Source organism: Ictidomys tridecemlineatus, chromosome 1 (assembly GCF_052094955.1).
Source record: "Ictidomys tridecemlineatus isolate mIctTri1 chromosome 1, mIctTri1.hap1, whole genome shotgun sequence".
In the NCBI taxonomy this organism is placed as follows: domain Eukaryota; kingdom Metazoa; phylum Chordata; class Mammalia; order Rodentia; family Sciuridae; genus Ictidomys; species Ictidomys tridecemlineatus.
This window is the reverse complement of record NC_135477.1, coordinates 109,065,573-109,082,886: the sequence shown is the minus strand read 5'-3', so window position 1 is coordinate 109,082,886 and position 17,314 is coordinate 109,065,573. Positions and strand designations below refer to the sequence as shown.

At 35.8% G+C, this 17,314-nt stretch overlaps 1 protein-coding gene and 1 non-coding gene across 2 annotated transcripts in view; both read left to right on the top strand.

Annotated features, from left to right (window-relative positions):
• Positions 1–6,577: 6,577 nt before the first annotated feature.
• On the top strand, positions 6,578–6,682 carry LOC120886062 (U6 spliceosomal RNA). The gene has a single exon (XR_005728835.1). It is a non-coding gene; the product is annotated as a U6 spliceosomal RNA (small nuclear RNA).
• Positions 6,683–15,565: 8,883 nt separating this feature from the next.
• Slco4c1 (solute carrier organic anion transporter family member 4C1) overlaps positions 15,566–17,314 on the top strand; it is a 57,746-nt gene continuing 55,997 nt past the window's right edge. Inside the window, exon 1 of the mRNA XM_005326131.4 lies at positions 15,566–15,999. Coding sequence (XP_005326188.2) covers positions 15,660–15,999 — 340 coding nt within the window. The 5' untranslated portion in view covers positions 15,566–15,659. The remainder of the gene's footprint in view (positions 16,000–17,314) is intronic.

The following is a 17,314-nucleotide window of genomic DNA, read 5'->3' as shown; positions in this document are numbered from 1 at the left end:
GTACCCTGAAGACATACCCTCAATATCCCTACCTTCTCCAGCCACTCCCTACCTGCCTTCGGTTGCCACTCATTTAATCCCAACAGGTGATTAATTCAGTGATTGGGCTAAGGCTAAGGCTTTCATAACCCAATCATTTCTCCTCTTAATCTTTTTTCATTGTCTCATACATGAGCTTTTGGGAGACACCTCACATCTCAACTATAACATATAGCATATTTTGAGATAACTGTATCTTCATTGAGTTATGCTTCTCCTGCTCTGAAAAGCTCTTTTAACTAGATTATTTTTTTCATTTAAATTCAAAGTAATTTATGTGGTAACCTTTAAATTTACCATCTTGGCTTTGTGTGTTGTTTGTCTGTTTGTCCATTTGATTTTGTTTTTATTTTTGTGGTTACTGGGCATGGAATCCAGGTATTGTGCCTGCTAAGCAAGTGTTCTACCACTGAGCTACACCCTTGTTGTTACATGTTTATCTCTGTTTGCTTCTCATCTATATCTTTTTAATGGTATATCTTTTATGTTTGTTTTGTCTTTTAGTTGTTAATCTTGGGATTTCAACACAACTATGACATATTAGTTTTCCTTGAATTAATTTCACACAACTAATATATCTCAGAACTTAACCATAAAACATTTCTATTTATCCTTTGGCATTTCATTTTACATCAACCCCACAAGGTACTGTTATTCTATCTGCCTTTAACAACCACTTGTCTTTGAAGAAAACTCAACATTAAACATGTCTTCTACATGTACCTGCAGATTTACTATTTCAGAATCTCTTCATTCTGTAGAGCTTGGTTTTTTCCCCTTCTATGTGAAAAAAACCTATAATGTTTCTTACAGTGCAGGTGTGTTGGTGAAGAAAGTCCTTAAATTTCGTTTATCCAAACTTGCCTTAGCATTTCCTTTCTTTTTAAAGATTATTTGCACTGGATGTAGAATTCAAAGGAGTAAGCTTTGAAGAGAACCTTTTCATTTTCTTATTGCTTGCATTATTTCTGAAGAAAGTTTAAAGAAATTTTTCTTATTCCATTTTATGATTTTATTCTTTCATTTGAAAGAAATGATTTTATTTATTTATTGTTTTCAGGAATTTCAATATGATGACCTAATTGTGGTTTAATTTTGTTTAGTTTTTGAACTTGGATCTGTCTATTGGTTATTTTTCTTATTTGTAGATATTCTCAGATTTTTTATGTGTATAATCATATGTCTGTTAATAATGAGTGTTTAATTTAATTCTTTACAATTTTTGTACCTTTATTATATTACTAATATAATGGAATCAGTGGTGATGGGGATTCGTACTCTGCTTTTGAATATAAAACAAAGTCCTATACAGCTTTCCCCCTAAATCTTATTGCTATAGGTTTTAGGTAGAAATCTATCAGTTCTAGAAATTGCCTTAATCTTTTTAAAGTGTTTTTTACTTTAATTTTTTTTAAGAGCGAGAGAGAGAGAATATTTTTTAATATTTATTTTTTATTTTTTGGCAGGCACAACATCTTTGTTTGTATGTGGTGCTGAGGATCAAACCCGGGCTGCACGCAGGTCAGGCGAGTGCGCTACCACTTGAGCCACATCCCCAGCCCCTAAAGTGTTTTTTACTTTAAATATGTGTTAATTATTATTAGAATTCATAACAACTATTGAGATAAACATTCTATATTTCTCTTTCAATCTATCAATGTGAGCCATATTGATGTTTTTAAAAATTAAGATATTCTTATAATTCTGGAATAAATCCTACTTGGCCATAAAAAGTTTAATATATTGACAACTTGGCTTACTCATTTTTTTGAGAATTTTGCATATATACTTTTTTTAAATTAAAAAACTAAAATTTCATTTTATGAATTTTGTGTTTTCTTAATATACTTTGTGCTTAAACATGACTTTGCTTGAAAACTCAATCGATTGAATTTATTTTGACCAGATGCATAATTCTGAATTCATTTGAAATGACAAACATAAAACTGTCTAGCAGCTTTTATCCCATACTCACAAAGACTTATATTTTCTGTTCTAATTGTGGATTTTTTCTTTTTTTATTTATATATAACAGCAGAATGCATTACAACTCATTACATATATAGAGCTCAATGGTTGTATACATAATATACTCACACCAATTTGTGTCCTCATACATGTACATTGGATAATAATGATCATCCCATTCAACCATCATTAATTACCCCATGCCTTCTCCCTTTTCCTCCCACCCCTCTGCCCTATCTAGAATTCATCTATTCTTCCCATGCTTCCCCCTGTCCCACTCTGAATCAGCTTCCTTATATCAAAGAAAACATTTGGCATTTGTTTTTTGGGGATTGGCTAACTTCACTTAGCATTATCTTCTATAACTCCATACCAACAACAATAAGTATTGATGAAGATGTGGGGGAAAAGGTACACTCAGAGACTGATGGTGGGACTGCAAATTGGTGCAGCCAATATGGAAAGCAGTATGGAGATTTCTTAGAAAATTGAGAATGGAACCACCATTTGACCCAGCAATCCCTCTCCTTGGTCTATACCCAAAAGATTTAAAAACAGCATACTATAGGGACACAACCACATCAATGTTTATAGCAGCCCAATTCACAATAGCTAAATTATGGAACCAACCTAGATGTCCTTCAATAATGAAGGATAAAAAATCTGGCATATATACACAATGGAATATTACTGAGAATTAAAAGAGGATAAAATCATGGCATATATACTTCTAAGTAGAATTGTTCTATAACTTTGATTTTCAGGAAGTAACATTTTTTTTTGTTTTGATATCAAGGCTGCATTTACCAAATGAAATAATTCTTCAATGGAGCTGGGTCATGGCTCAGTGGTAGAGCAATCACCTTGCACATGCAAGGCCCTGGATTTGATCCTCAGCACCACATATAAATAAATAAAGTTAACTTATTGTGTCCAACTACAAAAAAATTCTTCCATCATAAAATTTATTAAAAGAATAAATCATCTGACACAAACACTTCTGTTGCTTTTTAATTAAAAATATTTCTGACATTGATTCTTGGCCCATTAGACTTCACATACTATTGATCATTTTTCCTCCTGATTTAACTCAGCAGTTTTCATAAGCCACAGTCTGTTTATCTCCTGCTGGACATACTTGTGTCTTCATTTACATTGTTTTGTCATTCCAAATAAATGTTATGCTTCTGAGGGAAAGGACACTATTTTATTGCTTTGAATATTCTTTCCTGCTGTGCTTTCTACATGGTTGTACATAATATACAAAAATAAGTTTGTTCTACACAATGGTGGCAAATATTTATTTTTCCTTTCATCTTGCATCCAATATTCTATAATTGTTATTGATTGAGCAAAGCTAACATTATTTTGTTTTTCTATAAATGCATTTAATAAAACAGTTTTGCTTCTAAAATCATTGGAAGTAGCAGGGAACATTTTTCAAAGGAAAGAAATTATAAGGCAACCCAGGAAAACAGGACATATTTATTCCAGAAACTGATGTTGTAAAATGCCTATAGCAGGGACTGGGGCTAGAGTACAGTGGTAGAGTGCTTCCCTAGCACATGTGAGGACCTGGGTTTGATCCTCAGCACCACATTAAAATAAATAAATAAAATAAAGGTATTGTGTCCATCTACAACTACAAATTTTCTTTTTCTTTAAAAAAGAAATGTCTATGGCAAGTACTACCAAATTCATTATTCTTCCTTGCCTCTAAGACAAAAAGAAAATGTATTGAATTGCTTCATTCCTATAAATTGATACAAGGAAGTCTATCAGTCCATACTTACAGTTTTTAAATATGAATTTTATGTAAAGGCATTACACAAAATACTAAGTATTATTAGCAGGTATGAAGAAACTGTAGGAATGTTTTTCCTATATTATTGAGGTTGGCAGAAAAATGGCCACTCAAAGATTTCCCTGTTCTAATACCCAGAGCCATAAATCAGGTATGTTACATGACAAAGTAGAAGTAAGATAACAGATGAAATTAAAGTTTGAATCACCTGACCCTTAAAACTGGGAAAATGTCCTGCATTATCCAGGTTGAATGTAACCACAAGGTTTTTTAAGTGTCAGAGAAGAACACAGAGAGCCAATGTCAGTAACAGGATGTGAGAAAGACTACCTTGAATATTTTTGGTTTTTTTTTTACATGTATAAATTTTTCATTCTAATTTGTTATATACGACAGCAGAATATATTACAATTCATATTACACATATGGAACACAATTTTTCATATCTCTGGTTGTATATAAAGTATATTCACACCACTCATCTCTTCATACATGTACTTAGGGTAATGATATCCATCTCATTCCACTGTCTTTTCTAACCCCATGCCTCCTCCCTTCCTCTCCCATCTCTTTGCCCTATCTAGAGTTCCTCTCATCCTCCCATGCTCCCCCTCCCAACCCCACAATGAATCAGCCTCCTTATGTCAGAGAAAACATTCCACATTTGGTTTTGGGGGGTTGGCTTACTTCACTTCACTGGAGTTGCAGCATTATATTCTGCAACTCCATTCATTTATATGCAAATGCCATGATTTCATTCTCTTTTAATCCTGAGTAATATTCCATTGTGTATATATACCACATTTTATTTATCCACTCATCTACTGAAGGGCATCTAGGTTGGTTCCACAGTTTAGCTATTGTGAATTGTTCTGCAGTAAATAGAAGGAACCCAAAGTCTAGGAATACCATCACATGAGACCCATTTTGCATTCTCTAGTACTATAAGATCACAAATGTCTTTTTTTTTTTAAGTGACTATTTTTTTGGTCATTTGTGAAAAAAGCAATAGGGAACTAGTGTAGCTACCATACTAGTTTCCCAAAACTTGTAGGAGTGGCACTGTCCCAGAGATAATATTCATCCAATATTCTATTCACATCTCCCACTTACATTTTTTTGGTCTCCTTTAAATTTTGCTGTTACTAATTCTGTTCAGTGAAATGTGAACAGAAATGAAATGGATCACTTCGGAGATTCTCTTTTGGGCTACTGTGTCTATAATGGTTCAGATAGTACATCTGCAGGATGGTAGATGCTCAGTTAACCTGGGCTCCTGAGTGAATGTATATTATATAGCAAACATCCCCCAAATGCTTGTTAAACATGTATGGAGCTAGAAATAAAGTCTTTACTATGTTAACATGCCACAATTTGAAGAGTGACTTTTTTACTGCAATATGTCTTGACATAGTTTATACTAAAAATACATTTACCAAATTATAGCTCTGTGTAGATATTTCTATAAGGCACACATTTTTTTCTTATTCATAGAGTTCTGGTTTGACACTAGAGCTTTAAAATTTTATACCTCATAATTAATATTCTCCTTCAACCCTTGTATTTCATCTGCTCTCTGGCACACAGATTTGCAATTCTAAATTGTGGTTAGTGATTGCAGTGAAGAATGTGTATCTCATTTAAAAGTCATCTTTTTAAAAAATACAAGATAGTAAAAAACCAGAGTAAAATGTAACTATACATTAAAAATCTTGTTTTGTTTTGCCTAGAGTTAGCCCCAGTTCCTCTCGCAAGTGACAGGGCAGAGAATACATCAATGCCCGGGGAGGGGCCAATATTTTTCTCAAAGTGTTTTGAGGCTCCCATATGCACAAACACTTCTTTGACACTTCACATTTGCCTGCCAAGTAACAAAAGTTATGATCTTATTTTAGCCTAAAGGTTTTTAAAGCAAGTTGTTGCTTGTTGGGTCAAGTCAATTTGTAGAACTCTAGTGTGGATCTGTTATATGAATGAACCAGAGATAACCCCTGGGTTGGTTTATTAATTCCTGGTAGTCTGCAACTCCTGAGCTTAACTCTTTACGCTTACTAGTGCCAAATTTAAATTTTTACACTTCCGGTGTTTCCAAGATAGCCCAGATAAACAGATTCTTACTCATTTTTAGTCTATGTGCTTTCCATTTTATGGGAAATTGCTCAACAGGCATTAACCACAGATCAGATAAGCCCTACACACTGCTGCCTCCTTTTGCAGCTATTTGATCCTGATTCTTGGCTGGAGCGCTCGGAACATCAAGTAGTCATGAAAGTCTCCTCCATGTTCCTCTTTTCCCCTCTGAGTTCTCTTGCTCTCCTTCCTTTCTGGATACTGCTTACCCAAGAGCTGTAGCCTCTACATGGTATGCTGTGAGAGACTTTCCTCACATGCAATCCTGTTCAAGTGTTTCCCAAATAAAGCTCATTTCATATATTTCTCCTTGAGCAGTTCTGAAATCCCTCAATGTAACTATAAAGAATCTTTTGGAATTCTGATATTTTCTGTTATTATTGGGCTACTGATTGCTTTGAGAGTACCTCCAAGTAACTAAGAGAATTTGCTAGTTCAGTGTTAGTGCTTGTTATCATCCATTTGGAGTGTGATGATAATAATGCCACCCCATCAAAGGAAAAAAAACAGTTTTACTTGAACAGAATTACATGTTAAAGAGTATTATGTTCATAAATTTATTTGAAAATAGATTCCAGCATTTTGTAAAAAATTCTGGCTTAAAACAATTTCATTAGCAAAAAATGTAACTACTGTGTTCACTTAGGCTGCACATATGCTAAAACTGAAACCATAAAGAGAAGATTAGCATGGCCCCTGTGCAGGGATGATACTCGAATTCATGAAGAATTCTATATTTTTAGGTTGACTTGGTGATTTATTGCAATCTGGCCATTACATGATCATTTTTGTTACACACACACACACACACACACACACACACACACACACATATATATATTTATATATACATAAATCTACTATCATACAGGACCTTTTCTTACATTATAATTCAATGACTAAGACAATAGATTTTGTCTCTGAAAAAAAAATAAGATTTGAATTTCAGTTTTGTCACTTAATTGTGTGCCTTTGAGCAAGTTATATAACATTTTAAAAATATCTTAATTTTATTTATGTATTTTTATGTGGTGCTGAGGATTGAGCGCAGTGCCTCACACATGCTATGCAAGTGCTCTACCACAGAGCCATGATTTCAGCCTCTAGTTACAAACATTTTAAAGCCACTCTCCTCATTGTCAAAATAGGTGTAATTGTACAGAATAATCTATCTAGGTTACTAAGTAACCAAGACAGTATGTAACTCAGTAATTTTTTATCAAATAACAAATTAATCCAGAATGTATTGGCTTAATACAGTGAGTACTTATCATACCAGTTTCTGTGGGCCTGGAATCTGAATGAAGTTTACCTGGGTTCTGTGGCTTAGCATCTCAAGGGGCTGAAATCAGTGTTGGCTGCAGTCATCTCCATGTTTCTGCTTCTGATTCTGAGCTCACTACTATAGTTGTGGTAGTATTCAGTTCCTAAAGGGCTGTTGGACCAAGGGCCTCAGCCCCTCCTGGAAATTGACCAGAGACCACTTACAGTTCCTGGCTATGCAGACTTCTTGATAGGTCAGCTCCTCTGCAAGTTACTTCATTAGAGGCAGAAAGAGAGAGTGAAAGATGAGTCACTGTTGTTGACAGCCTACTCTCAGAACAAACATTCCATTACTTTTGTTAAGCTAAATTACAACTTCATTCACATGCCACCAGCATTTTAGCCAATATTTTTTCTTCCATTTCAGGATCTCATCTCAGACATGACAGTGTCTTCTGTTGTCATAGCTCTTTATCCTCTTTGATCTGGGATTGTTCCTCAGGTTTTTATTTTATCTCGTAATCTACAAACTTTTATGACTAGTAGTCACTTTGTAAATTACTCTTTAATTTGGATTTGCTTTATATTTTTTTCATGAATAGATTGAGATTTTGCATTATAAGAATGCAGGAGTGATTAGCCCTTTCCATTGCATCCCATAGGGTACTTGTTGTCAATATGTATTACTAATATTATTTAACTTTGATAATGTAACCAAGGTCATATCTACCAAATTTCATTTTAGTATGTTTGCTATTTTTTTGTCATCTCACAACTTTTGCCATATTTGATTTGTAAGAAGCAAGTTAATAGTTCTAGCCAGCACTTACAAAAGAAGGGAATGACCAAGAGTTGTGAGAACCACAAGGTTGGGGTCATTGGAAGTCCTTGCAGAAGCTGCCTATCATACCAAGTAAGATTGGGAAGGTTAACATACTAATTGTAAAGAATTTCGCATGTTACTGTCAATATAAATGACAGGTATCATGATGGTTATTATAATGTTTACAATTTTGTGGATTACTTTCAGATCGATTCATTACATTCAATAAGTGTTTGTCATGCTAGGTGTCGGATTTCATAAATAAATGTTTATCATGCTAAAATTAGAAATACAAACCTATTTTGGTTTTGGAAAGATGATAATACAGGAGAGCAAAATATCTGTGAATTGTGACAAAAGATATAAGGAAAGTAAACAGGACAGGTGATATAATATAGAGAATATGTTTCTCTCTCTCTCTCTCTCTCTCTCTCTCTCTCTCTCTGTGTGTGTGTGTGTGTGTGTGTGTGTTTGTGTGACTATTTCAATCAAACCAGAGAAAGCCTCCTTAAGATGACATTTATGCTGAGATTGAATTTGAGAAAATGTCAGCTTTACAAGATCCTAAAGAACAATATTCTGGGTAGAGAGAATAGCAAGTTTAAAGGATTCGAGGCTGAGAAGATTTGTTGTATTGATGGAAAAAGAAAGAGATCCTAATGATAAATGTATTGAGCAAGGAGTAAAAGCAGTATTCCATAGGGACTGAGATATAACCAAGGGCTAAAATATACAAGACCCTGTAGGTCATGAAATGGCATTTTATTGTATTCTGAGTATAATTGGAAACTTTTAAAAGGTTTTATGAAAGATATTTGTTTTTCAAACCTTACATCTCAAATTTTGTGCTAATTGTAAAATTATCAAAAAAAATTATAGGAGTAGCAATATTATTAAATATACTCCTTTAAAGATTTTTTTTGTAGTTGTAGATGGACAAAAATGCCTTCATTTTATTTCTTTATTTTATTTTGCTTTATTTTTTGCTGTGCCGAGGATAGAACTCAATGCCTCACACATGCTAAGCAAGCATTCTACCACTAAGCTTAAGCCCCAGCCCAGTACATATATTCTTTACTCAGACTTTTCAATGACTTATGTTTTGCCATATTTACAACTTCATATTCTTTAAAATTATATGGAGAGTGAGTAGGAGAATATGAGTATTCTCTTTTATGATTATAGTGTAATTACTGTTATAGTTTTGTTTTGGGTGTACCCCAAAAGCTCCTGTTAAGGCAGGAATATTCAGAGGTAAAGTGATTAGAGAGTTGTGACTTAATCATTTCATCCTATTTTGAAAACACTGACTGGGAAGTCAAATACTCACAATAGCTTCCATTTTTGTTTTCCTAATCTTTATACTAATATTGTCATACTTTTCACCTTCCCATATCTTATGAACCCCACATTGTTATTTTTCTTTAAATACTAACTTATTTTTTACAGAGATCAAAATAATAAGAAAATTTTATATATCATCATTTTCTTTTCTCTTTTTCTGAAGGCCTTCTTTCAACATTTCTTATATGCAGGTGTCTGGGTGATGGATTTTTTTTTATTTATTTGTTTGTTTATTTATTTATGATTTTTATGCCTGAAAACTTTATTTCACCTTTATTAGGCCCTGTGTGACTACTGGCTCATCCCTCTGACCCTTCAGATGATTCTTTCCTATCACTAGAATAGTTTCTTCTCTCCTATGTGCTATGCACACTTTGCTGCGTAGAGCACACTCTGCACCTCTCCTCCATGTGGCTTTTCCCTCTCTAGTACTATGCTCTAAGTATTCTAACCACGGGTCTCCTCAGACATCAGATCTGTCTCCTTGGCTGCGTACTTGACAGAGCTGTGTCCTTTCCCACCTCCGCCCTCCCCTCAGTCACGTGAAAACATTCTCAAGATATAAACTGCTTGCCTTCCTCCTTGTCTCTTAAGGGTTACTCTTTATCAGCATCTTATAGTGTCTTCTTTTTCTTCTTTTACATATTTCAGGTTAAATCTGGTCCCTGTTACTTCATTTCTGACGGAAGCAAAGTCCTTCCATTGGCTATACTTTTTTAAAATATTTATTTCTTTTAGTTGTACACAATGCCTTTATTTTTATTTATTTATTTTTATGTGGTACTGAGGATCAAACCCAGGGCCTCACACGTAGCAGGCAAGCGCTCTATGCTGAGCCACAACCCCAGTCCTGGCTATACATTTTTAAAAATTTCTTCTTGTTAGATAAACATGACAGTAGAGTGTGTTGGCTATACTTTTAATATCAATATCAAATTTTTTAAAAAATTTGTCTTGATTTCACTTTGCCTTAGAAGAGCTTAGGTTCTATAATCCTTTGGTCTAGTAAATTCTCATGTGTTCTGATAAAATGGAATATAAAGATCTTTTGTAACAGGGGTTCACTTGATGCTTTGACTATATACATTGTGGCCTTGAAACTTAAAGTGTTTTTTTCTTTTTCCCCAAACTTCTCCCTGATCTTCTTTTCCCTGATCTTCTCTAATCTTCTTTCTTTTCCCTAAACTTCTCCTCCCTGATCTTCTCCTTCCTGATCTCTCCTCCCTAATCTCCCGGATTACTTCATTCCTGTGGTGGGTGGGTTTTCAAGGACAGATACATCTGCCTAAAATGGGGAAGAAAGGTAATCATTTCCCCCCTGACATGAGGAAGTGGGAGAGATTAGGTAGAGAAGGGAGAGAGGAAGAGAAAGAAACATGTCCATTTAAAAATAAGTTGCAGAGACAGAGCAGCAAGGGCTGTATTCAAAGCCTAAAGGGGACCATGGTTACATTTCCCCACTGTCAATTTCTACATTCCATTTCTAGGGAAAAATGGGCGACGATATCTCCAAGATGCTTCCTACTGAAACAGGGAAAAGTTGGGGAAGTAACCCAAAGTCCTTATTTTCTATCAGGTGGAGTCCTGACAGTTAAGGATTTTGAGCATTAGAGCAGTCCAGAGGTCCACAGTGACAAATGGCAAGTGAGTAGACAAGGCAGACCTAGGGGATTATGAAATAGGCTAGTGTTGCAGTGACTTTCCTGAGTTCAATTTCCTTTTTCTCAAAGTTGACTATGATGGAGCAACCTGTACCATTCAGGGAACAAAATGTAAATTAAAAAAAAAAGTTTGTCCACTACCTTGAACACAGTTCACTAGAGTTCTTACTTGTATTTGTGTTTTGTTTTGCTTTTAAATAATACCTTTCTAGCTCCCTCAACCTCACACTATTTCCAACTCCCAGTAAATTAAGAAAAGATTCATATGAAAGAATATATGAAAATCCCCTTAGTTACCTCTCTCTCTTTACTTATTATTGGTCTCTTTTTTGGTTCTGAGTGCATTGAGCTTGTGGGTACATTTGACTTCAAAATTCCTGGAGGTAGGCTTCTGGAACAAATGGTATCTTAATGTTCTTTGTGGTTCTACAAATCTAAATTTTAACAACTTTTATCATTGTACTAGTTCCTTTTGCTGAGAGAAAAGTAATGACTAAATTAAATTACAGAACTATCAAGAGCTGAAGTTTGGCTGTTTTTCTAATCAATGATGATGACATTTTGTCATGATTATGCTATTGTGATTACATATCTTCCATATCTTCCTAGCACATTGAAGGTTCTATTAGGCATCGAAATCAGATGTTGAGTAGCAAAGAAATACATTTTAGGTATAATATCCTCATTATTAATTTACAATGAATTCTTTTAGTTAAAAACACTTCTTGATATGTATAAATTCACTATGATTTTTTGCAATAATATTTGTATCATAAGTATACTTTAGGAAGCTCAATGGTGTTTTGAGTAAACTGCAATAATATATCAATAAAAAGTTTAAATTGACATTGTGTATTATTTTTTACATTGTAGGAAATTTTTTGTATCTACAAGGTTAGCTTTCTTAAGAGATTATTGCATTAACTGTTGTGTTGACACAAGTATTTCAAAAATTGTGATCTGTCATGTTTATGCTATATATCTCAATAATTTATGATTAGAATAAAAGGAAAGTATAGCTGCATTTCATTTCAATATAAATATGTTTATGTGCAATTGTAGTTCAAAACAGCATTAAAATACATAATTTAGCCTTAAATTTTTCTTATTTTTCATTATATATTCAGTGAAACATTTAAATGGGAAAAATAAAGAATACTAATTTATTTAGATGGATTTATTGCTTTGAATTAGTTAAATAAATCCTCTGTATTAGTAAAATGTTAACTCTGGGATTTTTAAGGCTTCATTAATATCAGTATCATGTTTGTATTGAGGTACTGTCAAGATCCTCTGCCAAAGCCAATGTCTCGGCTTGGCACCAGAATCACGAGCCACCACACAGCTTTGTAGGTTCAAACAGCAATTCTTTATATCCGCTCTCACACCGCCTCCACACAGGTCCAGGGGCAATCTTGTTCTGCCGTCTCCTGCACAATTCACCCACTCCACTAGGCTATCTCCAAATCCCATTTTAATCTCACAAGAACTCAACGGGAACAAGCAGCAGGAACACCCTAATCCCAGCAATAATCTTCAACCTCCAACTTCCCTAAAACCCATTATCTTAAACTAGCAACGCCTTAAACTCAAGGAGCCGGTTACTTCCTCAAACCTGATCAGCTCTAAACCCGGATCCGCCTTGGTCCTTGAGCAAGGTCACCTTATTAAAGCATGCATGCAATGTCCCATCGAATGTCTTCTAAGCAGCATGGGGTACGCTTGGCAAGGAAATTTCGATGCTTCATTCCTACTTGGTAATGGCCCTCAGCAATCCTCAAGGTTAGTATTCTATGAGCCTTTTAGTATTATAATGCTAAAAAATTTTTACATTTGGTCTGCAACTGGAAGGGAATTAATAGAGTACACAGAAGGGGAAATTATAGTACTCAAAATAGGCATATCAGTACATTTTTATCCAGTAGACCAATCAACCTGAAAGGCCAAAATGTAATCATAAAGTGTTCTCAATCATGGAATCAGAGAAAAGGGAGTTAGGGGACTAATCTCAATGGCTTCTCTCATTATGCCACTTTACCTTAGTTAATTCAATTACTGATAGGGAAGATATATTGCACAATGCAGAGGATAGCAGAGATATCTGCTTTATGTACAGTGTTATAGCTTACCATAAAATTTAGACACTGTTTTCGCCCCCATTCTCTCTCCTTTAAAATATAGCAAATGAGATCCACTTCAAAATTATAGCAATTTGTCAAGTACATTTACTATTCTCATTAGAGACATATTTATCATAAATTAATCAACATATTAACTTAAAATGTGACAATTTTCCACTGAATTATCAGATGTGAAAACTGTTAAGTGTTTGAAAATCTTTGTTATAAACCTGAGTCCCTTTACTTCTATCATTGCAGCATCAAGAATGTAAGGTAATAGGAAAGTGGTGTTGGTAATACTTTCAGTAAGAGCAAGAGGTGCTTAGTATGAAGCAATAGAACTTTTGCCAGTCTTTCAACAAAATCCTACACTTTAACACTGTAAAAGTGATTTCTTGGTAGTGTGAATTTAAGCGTATGATGATTATAATACTCTGATTTTGACTGGATAGTTTGGATTTGTTAATTAAAAGCTGCAGAATAGTCTTAAGCTATATTTTCAGGTCCACATTTTCTCAAATAAAACTATGAGTGAATTATTTATATTCTATAGCTAAAATGGTGATCTCTCCTTATACTTATAGATGCCAAATTTAAGTCTATTTCTGTCAAAAGGAAGGCTAAACAGGCAGAGTGGTGAGTGCCAAAGTTCCAGATATTTGGAAGGAAAGGCAAGATTATTACAAATTCATGGCCAGCCTGGGCCAGATCCTGTCTCAAAATAAAAATAAAAACAGGTTAGGGATATAGCTCAGGGTAGAATGCCCTGGATTCAATCCCAGTACAATGAAAAAAAGAAAACAGAAAAAAAAAAAGATGGAGTGGGGAGATTAAGAGGGTTACATACCATATTTCATTTGGACACCTCCAAAATTGAAGTATTCAATTCAGTATAAGTTTCCCAAACCTCACAAATATAGGTGAAATATGTGTTCTGATATCTCAGAATGTGATAATTCTGACTGATTATTTAAAAACAGAAAATAAAAATGTCCAGGCTGAGAGAACTGAGAACAAATCCTTAACAAGTGGCAGGACACTCATTGCTCTGAGAGTTACTGATCCTTGCTGGTATATGATTTCTTCAATGTGTAAAATGTAGGTAATAATAGTTATAATCATGCAAGGAATAATAATGTGGCATATAGTAGACATTTAAAAATGTTAGTTTTTATTGCTACTCCTTCCCCATATTCTAGACTAGACTTTTTTTTTTTTTTTTTTTTAACTGTTAGGGAACAGGGAACAGAATGTCTTTTCAAAGTAAGTGTATATTTTATAACTCAATCCCTCAACTCAGAAACTATAATATAAGTAATTAATACAAATATTTTACAAATCATTTATCATATTATGTATCACCCACTATGTATTATTATTTACTGGCTCTCTCCTATTGGAATGTTAAGTACATAAGGGTCTGAATACTTCTCAGGTTTTTTTTTAATACTTAATTTATTTATTTTTATGTGGTGCTGAGGATCAAACCTAAGGCCTCAGACATGCTAGGCGAGTGCTCTACTGCTGAACCACAACCCCAACCCTATTTCTCAGTTTTTGTTTGCTGGTATACCCTAAGAGTGTCTACAACCTAGGATTTTTTTTTTTTTTAATGATGAAAGAATGAACAAATTGCAACTCCTATCACAGATAGTGTTAAAGGTCTTTAAAGTCTCTGCTTATAATTTCATGGGTAAAAATTACATACATGATAATTATTTACATGATTATCAGCATTGTTGATCTTAGACATGCAACATACTGTCCAGAGAAGGTTAAATATAAGTTTTCAGTTTCATGATTTCTACTCTTTTAGTTTGGAGGAAATAAAAACTAAGAAGTGGTTATGTTGCCAATAAAGTGGTTGTTATGGGAAGCTAGTATGCTTTCTGAGGAAGATGACAGGTAAAAGTTTTATCACCATGTTCATGGAATCCAAAATTATACGTGTGGCTGTTTGGTTCTTGGAGTCCAGGATTCTTGCTTTGCTAAGTAGCAAAGGAAGAAAACCGCAAGATATTTTCTTGAAAGATCTCCTGATGCAACTCTGTTTACAGCTTTCATATCAGCACCCAGGGGGAGTTTTTGGCCACAGACTCTCAGAAACCCTATTTGTTCCCTGTCCCTGGGCACCAAGAAAGAACCCCAAGGGACTGGGACTTAGGGTAGGGCGGCTCGCACTTCTCACCTGGAGCGGGCGGGATCGCGTGCCTACGCTACGGTTTCCTATAAGCCCTATCCTGACACCAGAGATGACAGGTATGGCGCAGCCTAGCGCCACCCACTTATCGTGCAGTCTGGTGACTGCCTTCCAAGCTCCAGGCAGCGGTGAGCTTCTGGGGGAGGGTCCGCATGACTGTGGCTGCGAGACAGTCAGAGGTGGGAGGGCCGGGAGGTGGGACGCTTTTCCGCACGGGGGCGCTGTCACCTGTCCAGGGGAGGAGCCAGAAAGGAACCTAGCGTTTTGCTGCTCCGAGGCACTGGAGTCGGGAGAACAGTTCACGACAATGAAGGGCACCAAAGGCATTGAGAACCCGGCTTTCATTCCCTCCAGCCCAGACACCCCGCACCGCTTGTCGGCGTCGCCCTCCCAGGTGGAAGTCTCTGCTTTATCCTCCGACACCCAGAGGGAGGGTTCTCAGCCACAGGAGTCTCCAGAGTCCCACAAGTCACGGGAACCTCCTCTGCCTTCAGCAACTGTCCCGGCTTCCGAAGAGCGCCCCGGACCACAGTCGGAGTTTGAGGAGGGGCCTTGCGGATGGAGCAACTTGCATCCCCAGTGTCTCCAGCGCTGCAACACGCCACAAGGGTTTCTGATTCACTACTGCCTGTTGGCCCTCACTCAAGGTAAAGTCAAGAGTTCTCTCAAGGGGGCGTCAGTCCGGTGGAGAGCTAGCGAGACGCGGCGAGGTTTCAGGGAGAAGAGGGCAGGTGCAGGGATCCCCGCGCCGCTGACGCGCTGTGCGAGGCGAGGTGGGCTTGGAATTTGTTGGAGCCATCACCGACGACAGCCTACCAGGTTCAGCCTTCCACGTTTTAGCTTCTACTTTATTGCAACATTTAAAAACTTGCTATACAAGATTTTACTATTTTGTGCTTTTCCTTGGGTAAGCTGATTGGATCCCTCCAGGGAAGATTAGGAGGACCTCTGGGAATGATATAACCCCGGGGGTAATCCATTCTACTTTAAAAAGCCTATTTTTTCAGAGTTCTTTATTAAAGGGATTATTTCCCATTATTTCTCCATCTGGATTAATAAATTTGTAAATGAAAATAGGTCCCTTCGAAAAGGAAATAAATTTAAAATCTGTAGTATAGATTAGATATAAGCATTCACATTTTGTGAGTATATATAGATAGGGGCTGTGGGCACAATTGCATTCCGGTGAGTCCATTAGCAAAGGCTTCAGGCCTTGTGGAAGGGTGAAGCTTTCCTAGCCATTCAGGCACAGGAATTATCCAGGATCTGTTTTATTCCCCCAGTTTGGTTTTCTTGGGAGTTACAGATTAAGTCCAGATTTAGGTCCTCAGGAATATGCAATCTCAGCGAGTTTAGAAGAGAAGAGAGAGAGATGGTGGAAGGTGAATGAGTTCCTTGAAAGAAAGCATAGTAAAGGTGAGAGGAGTAGGTGTAGCTCATAATGCAAGGAATGATCTAAGTGGGACTTTATCCTAAGGTGACTCCTGGGGAGCAGTGTATGGGTGTGTAAAGTGGAGTAGACTGAAGGACACATTGAAGCTTAGTTTCTTGTCCTCCCCTCAGGTCTCCTTCCGTTATTGACTCAACTTACTTGTCAAGAGTCAGTGATTGTGAAATGTCTTTGTGTCAAAGGAATGTAAAATTCAAAAACTCGAAACTTACCTTGTTTTTTTCCTTAAAATTTATTGTAAAATTTCTAAATTATTCTAGAATATGTCATTTATACTTAATATATAATCTTGTTTTAAATTATTATAAAATATAATTGGTGCACTTAGAAAAATGTTTGTTTTAGCCTGAAAATTCATGTACCGAGAAATCACCAATTTAAGAAGCATAATCTGGGATGAATGTGATCCAATAAATTAATTCATGTTTCAGTCTAAGTTTCAATGACGGAAAACATCCTTGCCATAATCCTTGGGAAGACCATTTCCATCAAATATTAATAGATGTTTAATT